Raw genomic sequence first — 18482 nt, 5'->3', positions numbered from 1 at the left:
CCTTGATTAATGTCTTATAAAGATTTTCCTTTTAACTTTGGGTTCAAGAAAATGTATCATTGTTCCTTTTGATAAATGTTAAATGTGTTTACTGTAAAAACTTTGGAAAATACTGAAAAATTAAAAAAATAGAAAATCGAAGCCACTTGTACTGCTACTCTGAGTGATAACTACTATAAACATGTTGTGACATAATTTTTTTTAGTATTAATTTCTATTTCTCTTTATCTCCAAAATTCAAAGTTGGTGCTAAATTATAGGACCAGTTTTGTATCATACATATTTGTTTAGTACTATATAATGAACATTTTCCCATAAAATGTCATCAATGGCTGCAGCTTCATTATTTATCCAATATCTGTCATGGGATATTTATTTAGGTTGTTGTAAACTTTTTTTCATTTAAAACAAAAATAACAACAAATATCATTGGTTATATACCTTTGGATACATTTTTTATGATTTCTTATGTTTGGATTTTGATGGACTAATAATAAAAAAGTAGGAAGATTATATGGTACACAAAGGGAAGATACTTAGAAAACTCCTTCATACCTGGCCATAGCAACCTGCGTAATGAATAAGGCTTGGAAAATCCTTAGAACAACTCAGTTCTGCAATGGCTTCTGTTTCGCTCACCATCCAGCGTACGCACTCCAACTGACCATTCTAGGTTTTAAAAAAGAAAGAGAGATGGAAATTCAAGGTAACTCAGGTTTGAAAAATACATTAAAGATGGCAATTTCACCAAGGAAAGAAATCATATAAATTTTGGCATTTATATCAGGCTTAATTTATTTATGATATAAAGATATCACCTATTATATTCCTGATCTGTGGATTTGGCTCGAAATCAATTGCAGAATTTTTATTTAAGTTCATTTTCATAATTGTAATCAGTTATTTTAAATTCACTTTAGTAAGGTATAATTTGTATACTACAAAATATAATCTTTTAAAGTATACGGTTTGAAGTATTTTGACAAATATGTATACTCCTGTAACTATAACATCACTCAAAACAAAGAACATTTCCATTACCCCCAGAAGTGTTCTAGTACTCTTTGGTTCTCACCCTCCTCTCATTTGTCCCAAACAACCACTGATGAGATTTCTGTCACAATAGATTAGTGTATATACTCTTGTGTCTGGCTTCTTTTACATAGCAGGCCTCTGGGACTCATCCAAGCTACTGGTTGTATCAGTAATTTATTCCTTTTCTATTGCTGAGAAGTATTTCATTGTAGAATTATACCACAATTTATTTATCCAATAACTTATTGATAGATATGTGGATTGTTTCCACTTAGGGGATATTATGAATAAAGTTGCTATGAATATTTTTTTGTGAATAGTGAATACATGCTTTTATTTCTCCTCGGTAAATAACGGAATTTCTGACTCATATGGTAGCTGTATATTTGACTTAATAAAAAGCCACCAAACTAGTTTCCAAAGTGATTGCCCACTTTATATCACCACCAGCATCATATGAGCATTCTAATTGTTCCAAAACTAAGCCAACACACGGCATGGTCAGTTAATCAGTATTCTTCAATTAAACTTCATAAGATGCACAACTGTTTTCCAATCCCCAAAGAATCATATTTGTTAATGAAAAATCAGTAAACTCATATTTGAAATTAAAAATTTCATTAAGGGATGAGGTAAATATCTTAATTAGTAAAATATTAAACAATTTTAAAAAGGGAAATTATCTTTTATTATATACAAATAATATAACGATGGATACAGAAAGTAAAATATCCTCAACTTTTACATTTTTAAGGAAACCAACCCTCTTGACCTTTAGGATCAAGTAAAAGTAGGCAGAAAAAAAAGAGTAGGATTTTCTTATAGTCGTTTATGAGTATTTTTTACCCTAATTTTTAAAAAATTTCTCATAATTTTTAGAAACTTAAACTTCTCTCAAAAAGCAATCAAGGCATGTAAATAGCTACAATATAGTCCATACATGTCTGTAGAAAATGTTCCCTACCACTTATAGAGCAGTATGATATATAAACCCAGATACGTATCTCCTCGTGATTAAAACCCAGATTCTGATATGGTTTTAAATCTTAATCTGCCACTTAGTTACAAGACCATGGACAAATTACTTTACCTATCCGATATTCAATTTTCTTATCTGTGAAACAGTGAAATAGCAGGGATAATAGTAACTACCTCATAGAGTTACCATGAAGATTAAATGAGATAAAGCATGTAAACTTACTAAGCAGACAATACTTGTTACCTTCTATTAGAATGCTCTCTTAGAGTCTCACAATAACTCTGTCAGACAAATCAAACATTCAACTGCCTTCCTAGTTTGCAGCTTGTGGGATTTTAGCCCAGGAGAAAAGAGGTATGGTTGGCAGGGAGCCAAGGGAGGCTTCACTGAGGGTAGCATTTAAATTAGTAGAATAGGATTAGTTTCTCTTTATTTTAGAATTCTATCATTTAACTGCTCAAGGGTAAAAATTTATTCTAAAAGGAGGACAATGAGGTAATCTGCTCATTCTTCATTTTATTCCATTTGGATAATGGAACTCCCAACTATTCACATGCAGATTCTATTCTCCTGAGGTATTTGCTCTAGGAGGTTGTTCTGAATGAGTTGGCTCCCTGCTCCTCTGGCTGGATCTGGCTGATGGAGACAGTGGCAGATCAGGAAAGGAGAGTGAGTTTGAGGCCCTCTCTATGGGGTTGCCATTGGCCATCTGAGTCCCTTAAAAAGCCCAAAAGTAAGCCAGTCCTTTGTACTCAGTCCTTTCTATCTCAAGTTCTTATAACCACTCCTTTCCCTTTCCCAGCTTTGGGGAGGTAACCATGTCCTGGCTGTTAAATAAACACCCCAGGGTACTGCACTTTCCTTTACGAACCCCCTTACCCTCAACCATCCTTTTATATATAATCCCTTAATTACAGACTTTCCTTAAATTTCGCAATTGGAGCATGCCAAATGTTTCCTACCAGGATTAAAAACGAAAAACCACTAACACACAAATACAATGTGCTTCATTCCCGCTAAATGAAGAAAGGAATAGCAACCATATTGATCATTTACTAGGCAAGACGGTTTAAGCAAACTGGCATTTACACAGAACACAGAAATGTGAGGCAACATTTCTGATTTCTGATTTTAGTAATGTAGGTCTTCTCTCTTTTTTTTTTTTTTTGGTCAGTTTACCTAAATTAGGCATTCATTACTTTTTAAAAATATTTTCATAGAACTAAATGCTGTTTTATTGACGTCCTCTATTATTTTTCTATTTTTTATTTTATTTCTTTTTACTCTAATTTTTATTATTTCCTTCCTTCTGCTTGCTTTGGATTTAGTCTGCTCTTCTTTTTCTAGTTTTCTAGGGTGGAAAATTAGGCTATTAATTCGAAGTCTTTCTCCTTCCCACTTGCCTCTCCTTCTCTTTTAATAGAGGCATTTACAGCTACAAATCTCCCTCTAAGTGCTGCTTTAGTTTCATCTTGTAAGTGTTGGTATGTTGTATTTTCATTTTCGTTCATCTATAAATATTTCCTAATTTTCCTTGTGATTTCTTAACACGTTGATTTATTTCGACATGTAATTCTACATATTTATGAACATCCCAAATTTCCTTTTGTTATTGATTTCTAATTGCATTCTATTATGATCGAAGGACATAACTTTGCATTTTGATCCTTTAAAACTTATTAAGACTTCCATAAAAAAGGATGAGTTTATATCCTTTGTAGTGGCATGGATGAAGCTGGAAACCATCATTCTGAGCAAACTATCGCAAGGACAGAAAACCAAACACCGCATGTTCTCACATATAGGTGGGAATTGAACAATGAGAACACTTGGACACAGGCGGGGAACATCACACACTGGGGCCTGTCATGGGGTGGGGGGATGGGGAAGGGATAGCATTAGGAGAAATACCTAATGTAAATGACGAGTTAATGGGTGCAGCAAACCAACACGGCACATGTATACATGTGTAACAAACCTGCATGTTGTGCACATGTACCCTAGAACTTAAAGTATAATAAATAAATAAATAAATAAATAAATAAATAAATAAATAAATAAAAATAAAAGGTAAAAAAAAAAAACTTATTGAGACTTGTTTCATAGCCTAACATTTGGTCTATCCTGGAGAATGTTTCATGTGTACTTGACAAGAATATGTTTTCTGCTGTTGTTGGGTAGTGTTCTATTAGATGTCTGTTAGTTCTAGTTATTCAAGGAGGCAACACTTAAAATAAACAAAATACTGTTAGAAAGGCAGAAGGAAATATTATATCACTATTGTGAGTTTGAAACCAGTATTACTTGCCATAAATATAAATACTAAGAAAACAAACAAACAAAAAATTCTAGCAGGAGATTTTTGCCTGCCAAAGTCTATGGGCCTGGGGCCACTTGCTGTATTTAACATACAGCAAGGGGGTATCAGTAAGATTATGTGTTTGAAGTCACGTTATATCCAGATGGACACTTTGCTTTTTGGCTTAATCAAAAGGACTGAATGAGAAGTGAAAAGGGAATTAAGATTATTTCATTCCTAGACTGTTTAAGTCTTAAAATAATTACTTCTTCTGTCCTGTTTTAGAAAACAGACTGCTCTCACCTTTTAGAAATATTTCTTTCCAATTACTTTGCTTAATCATTTCTAAAGAAAACTCAATAATACCCTGAACTCCCACAGTATGTACTCTTGGGTATCCCAGAAGTGGTCAATAAATTCTGCATGTAAGTGGCAGAATTTATTACGTTCCATTCCAGGAGTTTAATAGTGAGGGAGATGTTCTTAAGTCCTGATATGACTTCAAAGCCCGTTCCCAGGTAAATCTTTCTATTTGATACCTTATCCCTGACTCTGCTTCCTGTTAGCCAAGTCATATTATCTTAGCAACTTCTGTCCATTTGTACCAACTTTGTCTTTCCATGACAGCAGGGCCCTCAAAACTGTGTTTAATGAGGTGAAACACCACTAGTTGGTTACTGGTATTCAAAACAAGGTCCTAAAACAAAATGGTGACTCTTTAGGACTCTCTCAATGTCATCAATGTTCATCAAAATACACTGAATGGACTGAGACAAAATATGTGTCAGGACAGATTTCTAAAGAGGGAGGCACTTGTTATAAAATATTTGTATTTACTGCTTTTGTAAATTCTAGAATAAAGGAATAGAACATTCAAATCATTTTCTGGAAGTTAAGTATGAAAAGCCTGAGACCTCAAACTTGTAAAAGTTTTTGAGTCTTATGGGTTTGAAATCTTTTTCATTAAAATGAAAAAAAAAACCACTGCTGTTTAAGTTTGCACACTGATGGTATGATGGCAATCTTATGTTGACTGCAGGAATATAAGAATGAATTGAAACTTAATATGGATATCATAGAAGGTGTTTATGCTGAAGATTGGCGTAACAACCACTAAGTTTCTTATGTACCTTCTACTCAGAGATTTTTAATCTATCAAAACAAGCCCTAGGGCATACAAATTAAAAAAAAGTATTTTCTTCTACCTATATAAATAATCTACCATTAGGAAGACTAATGAGAACTGTATTTTATAAACACTAAAACAGCAAGGCAAATCTTAACACTCATTAGCACTGCAAGAATATTTATCACTGACACATGCTCATTGATGTCTACAGAACTCTGTCACAGGGCTATATCCCAAATTTGCCATCCTATACTTGTGTTACTGATAACTTACCAGTCTTATCCACTAGCAATAATATTAGCTCCTTAAGAGTAGGGACTATGACTTATACAAATTTGTATTGCCAGCTACCAAACGCAGTACCTGGTAAACTTGGTACACTTTGTTAAGCTCAACTATATTAAATCTCGACTTTACATTTGACTTATCTTTCTTCATGATAGCTGCCTGTAGTTTAGTTCTATTTATCTTTCTTCATGATAGCTGCCTGAAGTTTACTTCTTAATTCGACATCATATCACTTACAACCAAAGCAAAATAATACCCACCAGGGTCATAGATTTATTTTATTTAAAAAATTATCTTCTATGCTAGATTTGAAGTATACCTTATTAATTACTTTGCTTAACTGAGCAAAATTAAATAAAATGGAAATTATTTTTTAATGTATAAAACTTTGCTGAATCATCAAATTAAAAATACAAAAAAATCAGGTTTGCATAAAAAATATATTAAGGTAGAACAGCAGTTAATGGTTTTTTAAATGTAATGTTCTTTAGTGAATTCACATGTAGGTTTCTCTAACAAATTCCCCTCACCAATTTCAATATAATTAAATTTATAAAAATTATGATTATTCAGCTTTTAGAAGACACAACTATTATGTAAAGCAAAGCACATATGCAAAAATACAAGATGTATTATATTTCCCTGAATGTCACTTCTGGCTTTTTAATAAATATGATTGGATTCTACATTTATTTGCCAAAGATCTTTTAGGTAATTTTAGTTGAATAGCTAATCTTCTAGTGATGTACTATATTTTGCAGAGGCACTTGCTGCAGTGCTATAAAAGTCCATGTTTTCTTGTCTCACAGTTTCTAGGTTTTAACTCTATCCCAGTCGACATTAATTTGTGTAGTTTTTGATAGTGTACTGTGCTCTGCAAGAGCTAAACTCAAATTCGGCACTGATACTCTAAAAAATTCTTGATACTGAAGACACTCAAACTTCAGATGTGATCCGTTAAGCGCCCACTTTGTGATCTGAAATACTCCTGAGTGCTAGCATCCTTAAAACACACCTTCCCCACATTCGTCTTGCTCATTATCGTCTTATTAGGAAGAAATGAAAGTCTTTGATAGATCCAGGTGTGGTTAAGAAGCTTAATTGCAATCCCTATGAATAACAAAAGTTGTTAGAACCACAACATATCATTTTCCTTTCTCTTTAGTAGCAGATTGACAAAAACTGGGAATTAAGTCTCAAAATCTCAAAGCAGTGACTGAAATGATTACTCTCTTAAATGCAATATGTTCATTTGCTCTTTGCTTGACAAATCACTCTCTTCTCTCCCTTCCAACACTTTAGCTCACAAGGAATCTTAAAAAATAGAAATCCAGCTTCTAGCTGTGGAGGTTCCAGCCCCCAACCAGTCACCTTAATGGCCAGGCCTGCTGGAGTCAACTTCTCAGTGTTGCGCTCATTGAGGCAGTCTTCTCCCATCAAAGAAGTGAGGTGCTGTAGACACTCTGCGTGTCCCTGTGACGCCGCAATATGTAATAGATTGTTTCCATTTTCGTCGTGAATTTTGTCTAGATTGTCTGCAGCTAGGTGTGGCTGTATAAATAGTAAGATTAGAAAACCCAAGTCAATAAATCAGAGCAAGACCCTGTAGGAGTTTTTCTCTGGGCACTGGAAAGAAGAAATGAGCTTATAGAAGCTCTGGTGGCAGCCTTGAGGATCTAATAAATCAGTTTCTTGCTATTATTCTTTGTTACAATATGCTTTAGAACATGAGTTCTCAAGAGACAGATCTTCATACGAGACATGGCAACAGGGCTAGGGCCAATGAGGTGTGGAGGCTTCAAGTTGGCTTTCTAAAGAACTATAATGACATTTACAGTAATTGTCAGGTTCCCTGTCTGTCTCCCCTACTTGATTGTGAAGTCCTTGAGGGCTGGGGCTGGGTTTTATTCCCTGTTCTATGTTTGTTGAATGAATGAGCTATTTGTCTCTACCTGTTTATTTTGCCTTGAATTGTAGAGAACTGGCTATGGCAAACTACATGATGACTGCTGCTACTAGTGCTCTCATAGGTACCTCTAGACACTGTCGTCAAACAAACTCCTGGGGGTATCTGGAGGCTACATGGCTTTGGTTTCTCATCTCTAGTGAAGTTTTTGTCCCTTGACTATGAACTCATTGATAGAGATTGTTGGGTGAACTGAGAGGTGTTTTTAGCATTTGGGAAACATGAAAACATGAGAAGGACAAAATAAAGGAATGAACCAAAGAGAATTAGGGGGAAGAGCCAGGAAAATGGAAAAGACATTTTCAGGAGAAAAAATACTACTTTATTTCATAAAATTATTCAATTATATTACCCTATCACAATAGTATTTGTGATAATAGAGCAAGTACATTGAACTTAAGTATGCATGGCTTTATACTAAGTAGAATCACATTGCCAAGATGTGATGATTTTCTTGAATGAGACTTTAATTAGCATCATAGTATGAGCCCAGGCTTGCTACTGTTTGATCCAAGTCTGGAAGCCAGAAAAGAACAATGTAGGCAGATGGAGTGCTATTTAAGTTTAGCTCTCTCTAAGCCAAAGCAGAACAGACTTTTCTTACATCGTGTTACTCTGTGTCTAGAGTCTTTGGAAAAGCTTCTTCATGCTCCCTAGACATGCAGAGCTGGAAGTAAGTAAAAACTCCACCTGGGTCAGAGGGCAATGAAGCCCTTGGGTAAGCTTCTATCTACAAATGCTTTTCAAACAACCTGGTCCAATTCTTCTGAATAATGATCAGGACAAAACAGAAGACCCTCTGTTTACATGTCTGGCAGGTCCACCATCAGCCAAGAATTGACATCCCCACAAATAGCTGCGTGAGAGCACTGGGAACCATTTGAAAAGCAAAAAGAAAGACATTGAGATTCAAGTTAAAGAAAGTGCCGGGCTCTCTTTGAGATTAAGAGTCTTCAGTTGAATCCATGCAAAGTTAAAATGAAATAACACTCCCTCTATAGCTATTTGTTTTCCCTGTATTAACTTCATAACTTCTTATTTTAAAACTCAAAAGGTCACATCTCCCAACTAAAGCTACAAGTAAAGATTAAGTAAAAACCAAAATAAATGCAGCATCGTTCTGTTACTAACGAATGCAGTTGATTAAAAAGGAGTCTCCAGTCTATTGACATGTATACTGAACTAGATTATACTTACCAGGAGAGAGATCTGTCCTTCTTTAACAATGTTCAAGATGCTTTTCACTTTTTTCAGATACTCACTCCTTTCTTCTGGGCCTTGGCTGGTCCGGTTTAGGCCACTGACCTGCTCTTCTGGTTTGGATTCTGCTGCTGAGGACTGTAGGTGGAAGGCCCTGAGCTGGCAGTCTGGTGTTGTCTTCTCAACTTTTTGACCATGAGGATCACTAAATGTCTTGTTTAGGAAGTCTTTACTCTGGTTTTCAGGCTCATATGCAGAGCCACATTTAACCAGAGGAGGTGAGATCTCGGTTTCTTCAGTGGACAGCTTGTGCTGGTCGTGGATGACAGCTGATGCTTTTCTCAAGTGAGGGCTTTTCACAGGAGAAAGAACACAAAATGGTGCCATGTTGGATGATGAGCTCTCAGAACTTCCTGTAGAGCAGGCTTTGCCAGAAAGGCCATTGATGGTTGTGCATAAGCCCAGAATTCTTTTTTCTGAAGTCACCTTGGTAAAAGAGGCAAGCTGCTGACTGGATTTAATATAAGGCACATCCAGAATCTCATCCATGTCGAGGTCGTAGTGCTCCAGTTCACCCAGCGATGTGCTGGGCTCAGAGCTCTTACCTGCTGGGCCGCCCACTCCATCTCCAGGGCCAAGCTCCTGAGGCTGGGGGCCCAGGTCAGACTCACCCCCTTTCTGGTACTCAACCACTTTCTGGTTCTTTTGGTCATCACTTTCATTGTTCTCCAGAGTCTCTGGCTGATGTTTCAGTGGCGAAACCCGCTTCACTGGGCGGAACTTACTGTACACATCAGCGATTCCTGTGGGCTTTTGCGTGTTTGTAATAAGAGTTGAGATGCCACAATTCCAGCTAGAGCTAGAAACTGTTTTTAAAAAATTAAAATAGAAAGCTATTAATTTGGAATGCTGAACACATCTTGGCTATGCAGGTAGACGTGGTTCATTCACATTATGTTCAAATTAAGGCTCTGTGTGTGAGGATGACTTAGAGAGAGTGCACATCGATAGAACAAAAAAAATCATACTTACCATTGGAAAACAGTGAATGATCAAAGAAGGTTATAACACAGTGACTCAAAATTAATTAAAGTAATAATAATAGTAAAGGTAAACAGCTAAGGAAGCAAATCCAGATAGGTATTTAGGTTTATTCCCTGAATAGATCTACCTCCCTGGCAATATTTTTATATTTGTCACTACCCTGAAAAACAAGATTAGAGAATAAGATCTTCAGTGTTAAATAAACTTCCAAACTGATTTAGGGAGAAAAGGGACATATGCACACATGCACACACATTAGCGTGCATGTCCACATACACCCCTAATGCACAAGAAGTCCCATGAAAAGAAGTGGCAAATTATTTAATATTGAGCAAATTCAAACTATGACCTCCTGAGTGACTCCCTAGGTGTGCCATTAAGTGGATTAGGGAAAGAATAGGAAGGAATGCAGTGCTCAGGAGTTGAAAGGACTGTGGGAGAGAAGACATAGTTGAGTTAACCCCACCTTGGTCAAAGTACCCTGGTCAACTATCATGCAGCAGCATTTCATGGTGCTTTCTGACATATGACACAGTGACAGAATGCACTAACACTTTACAACAGAACATGTTCTTTAGGATTCAATACTGCCCTCCATTGTTGAGAAGACTGGAAACAAACAGGAGAAGAAAGTTCTGAAAAGAAAATGGGTCAGGCAGAGTGTTTTTTTTTTTTTTTTCCTAATTTCTGTGCAAAGTTTGGATAAAGATGTTGTGTTGGTTTGCATTTGAGTAAGTGTCTGGTTGCGATAGAGCAGAAAGTGAAACAGCCAGACACACCTGGAGGTGAAAGATAAGAACCATCTCTCCTGGTTATGAGAGGCTGCCTGGTGCCTTCTCTTGGGGCAAGCAGATGGAGCAACAACAGTCTCCTCAGATATGATTATACTGCTTCCTCCCTGGGCCACTCCACTGCTAGATAAAAGATGACCCAGTACCCTTGGAAACTTGCAGGCCACTGATTTATGGGTTCCTAGTTCCCTGCCATGTAGTTCCTATCATCCCCCATCAAAGGATGAGATTTCAGGGGGCATGCCCTACAACTAGAGACTTTCCATTTACCGCTTCTCTTCTGAAACAAGTGGGAAGCATGTGTATGTGTGTGTTCTTTGCTACTGGGAACAACCAAAGAAAAAAAGAACATGAGATGGGTGTATACTCACATCTATAACTTCTGCCATAGCCTCTGGCTATGACTGATTCTTAGGGTGAAAGTGGAACATACATTATTAAAGTTCCCTAAATTTAAGCTACTGGTCATTCTTCTTCCTGCTGGGATATGTTCTAAAAGGATTCAGAGAAGTTCTGGAACCAAGCTAAGGGGATGAGAGTGAGTGCTCTGAGCCTGAATGCTATATAACTATCAGTGAGTTCTTTCCCTGAAATTGACCACAATGTTGCATGAGGTTTCCAAGGGTCTGCACTATGCAGTCCACTTCTCAGACCTTTCTGGCTCTGACATTTTAGAATCTAAGAAGAGAATACTATGAGCTGTGGAAGGAGGGCTGGATTCTCTCCAATAAGTAATGTAGAAGAGAATGTTCCAGAAGGGAAGGAAGGTATCTAGATGGTCTTAGGCTGCTGCTTTTCTTCCCTTTTGCTGGCTTTAGTTCTCAGTTGTACACAGTGCTTGGCATAGATCAGACAATTAACAAATGCTAGTATGTGAATTTGAATCTCACTTTGCACAACACATTAAATCTTCTAAAATGCACAAAGTGCATCCTTCTGAGGGATTTACAGTTTAATTTCACAGGGGACAAAATCCTGTTAATAAACTCAGTGGAGTGATAATCACCAGTAAGAGCTCAATTTGCTAAAGTTATTTATGAAATGTAAATATGCAAAGGCAAAGACTAATTACAGTTGGTCTCATAAATTTAAAAGTTTTCTATCTTATATGACCTTTTCTCTCTAAAAATATAAAGCCATGAAAAATTAATGTCTGCCAGAAATTTCTGCCAAGTCTTCTCTCTTCAAGAACACATGGTTACTTATTTAATTAAAACAGCAGATAGTGGACATAGAGTTTATAAGATGCAAATATGCCTTTAATTTTATTCATCAACTTTCTGCAAGGCTTTAAATAAAATGGAAAATATATATATATATATATATATATATATATACTCATAGACATTTCTGAGATACACTCTTATTACTGAGTATATTTGGTAATATTTTGCCAATTACCTTGATTTCTTTGGAAGCTCTAGAAAATGTGCATCTCAGAATGTAATAAAAAATTTTAAAGCCACATAACTTAGTAGGTCAATACAACGAGTGCATTGTACCAATATATTTATGTATTATATAAGGTCGTAGGTTCAAAGGGCTACTCTTTTATGTTGGCTTTATTTACATGTGAAATTTTTTCCAAGTGATACAGGGAAATGGATACCATATGTTTCCCAGCTGTTTTGTTCTGACAGGAGCCATTAAAAACGCTCTATGGAAATGAATTCTGTCTGGGTCTTACGAAAACACGTCTTTTCACAGAAGGATCTAGAAACTGAAGAAGGAGTGCCAACATTTTGGCTTGTTGTCCCTCTCCTTCTTCAAACCTATGGCTCTTTTTGAGGCTGTGAGTGAGATCTGTGTTTTCTCGTCTATGTCTTGATTGCCAAGAAAAGACATCCCAGTAATGAAAAATGGATTATTTCACAGGTTTTCATTAAAAGTCTCCAATTTATTGCTATATCATACACCTGGATGGGAAGAAGGGCAACTTTGTGCTATATACAAAAGACAAAATTCAATTCCTTTACTGCTGCTAAGCTCTATAATCATGTATTTTAAGAATAACACAGAAGAGGCGCTATTAATGACTAGTAAGATTTTCACTTGCAATTATTTAAATCTATCAAAAATTTCACTCATACTTTTATTTTATTGCAATATAATAATAAATTTCTTACCATACATGGAAACAAAGTTTAGACTTATTTTGTTACTAGAAAAATGTTGAGGCTAAATTTGCTTTTTGGAAATTATGAATAAATTCTTTATATGTCAGCAAAATTTAAATCCCCCCAAATTTTATCTATTTTAGATTTGTACAAGTTCCATGAGAGCAGAGTCTGTGTCTAATTTATCTCTCTATCCCTTAAAGAACCCAGAAAATTGCTTTACATAAGTAGATTCATAATGACTTTTTGGTTGAATGGGCTCATTTTTAACATCTTACAGAAGTAAACATGCCTAATAAGCCTTAAACCTGCCTATATGATTACACCACAGATTTTCTAAAATGGTCAGTAAGTAAACAGACATGTATTTGCTGCTGATGCATAGGCCACAATTATCTCTTCGGATCTAGCTGACACTTGGAATGCCACTTAGCTTTAGCAAAGTATTTGCCTGCTGACTGTCCACACCCATCTATTGATTGAACAAACATGTGGTGCAGTCTTAGAATGTGCAAGGATTCCTGATAGGTGGCCTGGTCTGATCCAAATGCCTCATCTCTCTCCACCCTTGCCCACTCCCTCCCCTTCCCCTTTTCCCCTAACACATCCAGATGCTACTCCCCTTCCCAAAACATATCCCTTGTGATCATGGCCTACATGGTGACATGAACACTTATGCAGTCTCCTAAGCAATCTATCTCCAAGGCATCCTTGACTCTTCTCTTTCCTTGACCCCTGCTCTTCATCGCTCAGGCACCAAGTCCTGCTGTGTCCTTATCCTCAATCCCTCTGAAATCTGGGCCCTCTTCATCATCACTAAACTGGCTGGACCACACTGGGATCCTCTCCCACAGTCTCTGCAAGGTTTTCCTGGCTTCCCCTGGTCTCTTTTTTCAGTCCTGAGTTAACCTTCTTCAGTAAGTCTGACTTTGTCACCCAAAATCCACTCAAATATTTCAGGTAGCCCTATACTAAACAATATTTCCCCATATGTGGGTGCATATCCCTGCAATATCTAAGAGGCACACGGGAACCATGCTAAATACCCCTGATTTACAGAGTGAGAATGCTATTGGCCTTCCAAATTCTCTTTTTTCTTACTAATTAATATAAGGAGACTCATTTTGGTGCTAGAATGAATTTAACTCCTTTCCAAAACTTACAATTCCCTATTTGAAAAATGAGACCTCAGGCCTCAGGCTCAGAGACGTTCATAAGCAAATAATGAAAGGAATGTTTTATGTTCAATTTATCACATTCATTTTAATGATGACCTTGAATTTATTGCAAGTGACCATGGCTTTCTATTTACAACCATAGTGACATGAAGTTTCCTTTAAAAACAAATATGTTTGAAAGTCAGGTGTTTTAGAAAAATATATTAAATAAACATAGTACAGGTTCAATACAGGTAAAGCAAAAATAACAGAGGTAGACTTGGGATATAAAACATGTTGTGGAAATGATACTTAAATTACTAGGTTTGTGAAACTTTGGCTTCCAGGATAACAGCTAAATTCTTTAGCATGGTATGTAGCAGCTCTTGTATTTGTTTTCTAATTTACCTTATCATCTCAGCACTCATGATTCCCAAATCACTAATTTTTCCCTGCAGTTCCACTGCTAAATTCATCCTTTCTGGATATACCATACTCTCCCTGCATTTAAGCTTATTCTTACTTTCCTACAATGCTCTTGGCTGTCTTCTCTGCCTGAGAGTCAGGCTCATCTCACAAGATTACACTCAGGGGTTACCTCCTTTGTGCAGTTCCTGTGACTCTCCTAGGGAATAATTGCTCCTTGCTTCCCAGTGCCCTGATAATACCTGCACATACCTAGAGTTGGGCATTTTTGAAATTCTGTTACAACTATTCACTCATATACCTGTTTCACCTTCCCTCCTGAGAACCCCTCAAGGGCAAAGATAGCCTGAGAACCAACTTGTGTGTATAACCAGCCCTTTGTCTAGCAGAGTGCCTTGAAGATACTGGGGACCAATGACTTAATCTTTCAATGAATGGATGAATGAATAAAAGGGGAGGTGGGGAGGTAAGGAGGAAGGGGGAAGGTAGAAAGGAAGAACGGAAGGAAGAAAGGAGGGAAGGAAGGAAGGAGGAAGGAGGAAGGAGGGAAGGAAGATGCCAAAACCAAAGAAGAAAAGTATAGTAAATAAATATGAATTCTGACACAATGAAGTCACCTTGCCACATTTCGGGCACACTAATTGTGCCAAATATTTCAAAGATAGTGTTAGTAAGCTCTTGAAAATGTTTAGACAAGATGTGCTGCATATTAAAACACTTTCATCTATTTCCTACAAAACATTCCTCAGTTTCCTCATCTGTAAAATGAAGGGGTTAGACTATAAGATTGCTAAAACCCGATCCACCCCTAAATTTCTATGACTGTATGGAATGTCTACAAATAACAGAGCTCTTTATTCTGAATGACTCACTATGAAACACTATAATTTCTCTGGATCTATGTCTTTCACCAGATCCTCACAAATTTATAATTATGAGGCTATGCTGATTGCTGACACAGAGCAACTCTTTGGCTCCTAAGACTGATAAATTAGTATTTTCTTAGGAAGATAATGGACAGTTTGCTGTTGCAACAGTGGATTCAATTTTCAGGACCAAACGTCAATGCTGGCTCCCAAAATGCCTATTTATTTTACCTCTAAATAGAAAGTTATGTGTCCATATTAGAAAATTAGCTTGAGACATCAAGAATAGAAAGAAAAGGGGTATGATTTAGGATAAAGTAGTGTTCCCCTACTGTTTTTCATTAAAAGTTAAATGGATTTTATTTTCCATGAGGAAAAAAGGGGTCAGCTTTAGCTATAATTGCCTTCAAATGTACACAACAATATACCTCACATCCATAGCTACTGGAAACCTAGGCGCCTTCAAGGACATACTTTTGAAGTTCTCCAACATTCCATTTCCTTCCATTTTCACAGCAAAAGGAGGGGCATTATGAATGATTGGGAGTATTAATGCTAGAGTCAGGAGTTTGGTTAGTCCTATGTAAGGTGAAGTCTGTACTGCACCCACTTACTGCAGACACCTCAGGCTCTGTAAGAAGTGATGACAGGTGGCTTATCCCATGTTCTGACAGTAGGAAGAAGGCATGGAGTCTGAGTGAGGACGACTTGCTGGGTGCTCTTCTGTGCTGTCCTGAGAGATGAGACCATGACCTGATCAAAGTTAAGGCTGAGTCAACTCTGGATTTGGAGAACTGTGATGGGGCACTGTCTTGGGAAGAGCAAAAGTGTGTGTGAGGAATGAGTGTTTCTGGGATGCTCCCTTCTGGCTGCTTGCTCATCCTTTTCATTGATGCTACAGACCCTCTAGTAAGGGTAATGTGAGGCTGAGGAAGGAGGACAGAAGGCTTGTTTATTATAGAAATGCCAGCCAACGATCTATCCACATTAGGGCATTAAAACACTGTGGGGAAAGCGTCATTGATTTGGGTTCTAAACTTTCTGTCTTTAAGTGGCTACTGATATCAAGCAGCTGTCGTTGAATGTGTCCGATTCATGTTTTATTATTCCCAGCTCTGCCCAGAATTGTCAAGACCTGCTCACATAACTTTGCACCCCATTTGCACCCATTTCTTTGTTTTTGTGACAACTCATTGAAATACTCAAGCCCTACTACCCTGGATAGAAAAGATACTTCACCAAAGAGGCATATTCCATCACCAAATCAGACTCAATATTTTGACAACTTTAAACCTTTGGACTTCAAAAGTACAGTTTCCATAGAACAGCAATTGGTGGGGTGAAGAAAGTTATGTGGTCTTCGCATTATTGTGTCATCTATAAAGTATGCTGACCTTCACTTTGACACTAGCAAAACCTCGGGAGTGGATTAAGTTTTGTGTTCATTCCAGGTCCATTTACCAGGTTTCCTTTCCTTCTTTCCCTCCCTTTCTTGAGGAAATGTAGGGAGAGATACATTTCAAGGGACAGTGAAAGGCTCACCATTTGAGATGCTCTGGAACAGGGCAGAGCTGTGAGCAGGCTCAGTATGGCTTCTGGCCGTGCAGCACACACACATTTTAACTGAAGGTGGCGATGTTTTACAGGGCTGATCTACCGTCAAGGACAAAGGACTCTGAGTTACTGCTCCTTGGTAAGAGAGAACAGGAGGCTGACAGCACAGGCTGAAAAATCCCTACCCTCTTCTCTCCATTTCCAACTGACAACTTCCAAAATGCCTGCTGATTTTACTTCTAAATATGGACTATGTGTCCACATTAGAAAATTAGCTTTAGACACCAAGACAACAAAGAAAATGGGGTATGTCTTTAGGGTATAAGAGTGTTCCCTTCTTGTTTTATTGTTGCTAAAACTTAAATGCATTCTATTTTCCACAAGAAACAAAGTGGTGAGTCTGTGAAAACTGGTCTTATTTTAAGAAGGACACACTTTAAGGGGAGGAGAAATGGAAGACCCAGTGCTGGCCTGCAGCCTACTCTTGCTCTTGGCAGGTCTGTGGGTCTGCCCATGCAGGCTCCTACCATGGTCTGAACTCTCAGCTACAAGACTGGAGAAAGAACAGGCAGGTGCAGTGGCAAACAAAGTGGGAGGAACAGCGGAAAGTGGCTCGCCCTGGGATTAATGATGGCAGAGCTGCTGCACCTCCGTCTTCAGGTGCAGGTCACCATACACTTCACAAGTATACTATAAAGAGTGAAAGAAAGATTTAAATGTATTTTAAGAATTCCACAAAGCAATATTTCTTATTTGGAATTTTCCTAAAATGTCCTCCACTTAATACTTTAAAATTGCCGATACATTTGTGTTAAGGCTTTTTATGTTTCTGAGTACAAGGCAAGTGTATGATTTCATTAGAGATTTCCACAACTCTGGAGGATGGAAAGGCAGTTCTTATGTATTCTTACTTGGAAATAAATGAGAACTCAGAGAATTTTAAGTATAATGTGGAAAATGACATAGCATGCTGACTTCTCAACTAGGACCAAGGTTCTCTGACTCTAACTTTCTTCCCATAACCCTGGAGGACTGCCTTATTGAAATTAAATTATTCCCTAAAGATATAATTCACATTTTTCTCTATTTGGGTCACCTATATGCAATGGAATCCCAGAAATCAGTGGTTGTACTCATTTTGGATTCACTCTAACCTAAATCCAACGCTGTGTTGTCTGTCTAAATTTTGGTAACCATTTACTAGGAACCTTCTGTGTGGGAGCAAAGTCAGAAAAGTAATTTATGGCTGGGCAAGGTGGCTCACGCTAGTAATCCCAGCACTTTGGAGGCTAAGGTGGGCGGATCACTTGAGGTCAGGAGTTCATGACCAGCCTGGCCAACATGGTGAAACCCCATCTCTATTAAACATACAAAAATTAGCCAGGCATGGTGGTGCATGCCTGTAATCCCAGCTACTCAGGAGGCTGAGGCAGGAGAATCGCTTGAACTTGGGAGATGGAGGTTGCAGTGAGCTGAGATTGTGCCATTGCACTCCAGCCTGGGCAACAGAGCAAGACTGTCTCAAAAAAAAAAAAAAAAAGGAAAAATAATTTTTAATGACTTTTCTTGGCTGGGTGCACTGGCTCAGACCTGTAATCTCAGTGCTTTGGGGGGTTGAGGCAGGAAGACTG

The 18482-nt window shown here is 37.5% G+C and overlaps 1 protein-coding gene across 14 annotated transcripts in view; it reads right to left on the bottom strand.

Annotated features, from left to right (window-relative positions):
* The window catches only part of SNCAIP (synuclein alpha interacting protein), a 152702-nt gene that overhangs the window by 31398 nt on the left and 102822 nt on the right, over positions 1–18482 (bottom strand). For 11 of the 14 annotated variants that reach the window (XM_055386543.2, XM_055386536.2, XM_055386540.2 and 8 more), the window contains 3 exons: positions 8894–9762; positions 7102–7281; positions 556–669 (listed from right to left, as the gene is read on the bottom strand). In XM_055386543.2, coding sequence (XP_055242518.2) covers positions 556–669; positions 7102–7281; positions 8894–9762 — 1163 coding nt within the window. The remainder of the gene's footprint in view (positions 1–555; positions 670–7101; positions 7282–8893; positions 9763–18482) is intronic. The other 3 variants (XM_055386544.2, XM_063706726.1, XM_063706725.1) reach the window with 1 other exon arrangement.

Source organism: Gorilla gorilla, chromosome 4, assembly GCF_029281585.2.
Source record: "Gorilla gorilla gorilla isolate KB3781 chromosome 4, NHGRI_mGorGor1-v2.1_pri, whole genome shotgun sequence".
Lineage (NCBI taxonomy): Eukaryota > Metazoa > Chordata > Mammalia > Primates > Hominidae > Gorilla > Gorilla gorilla.
This window is presented reverse-complemented; position numbering and strand designations above follow the sequence as displayed.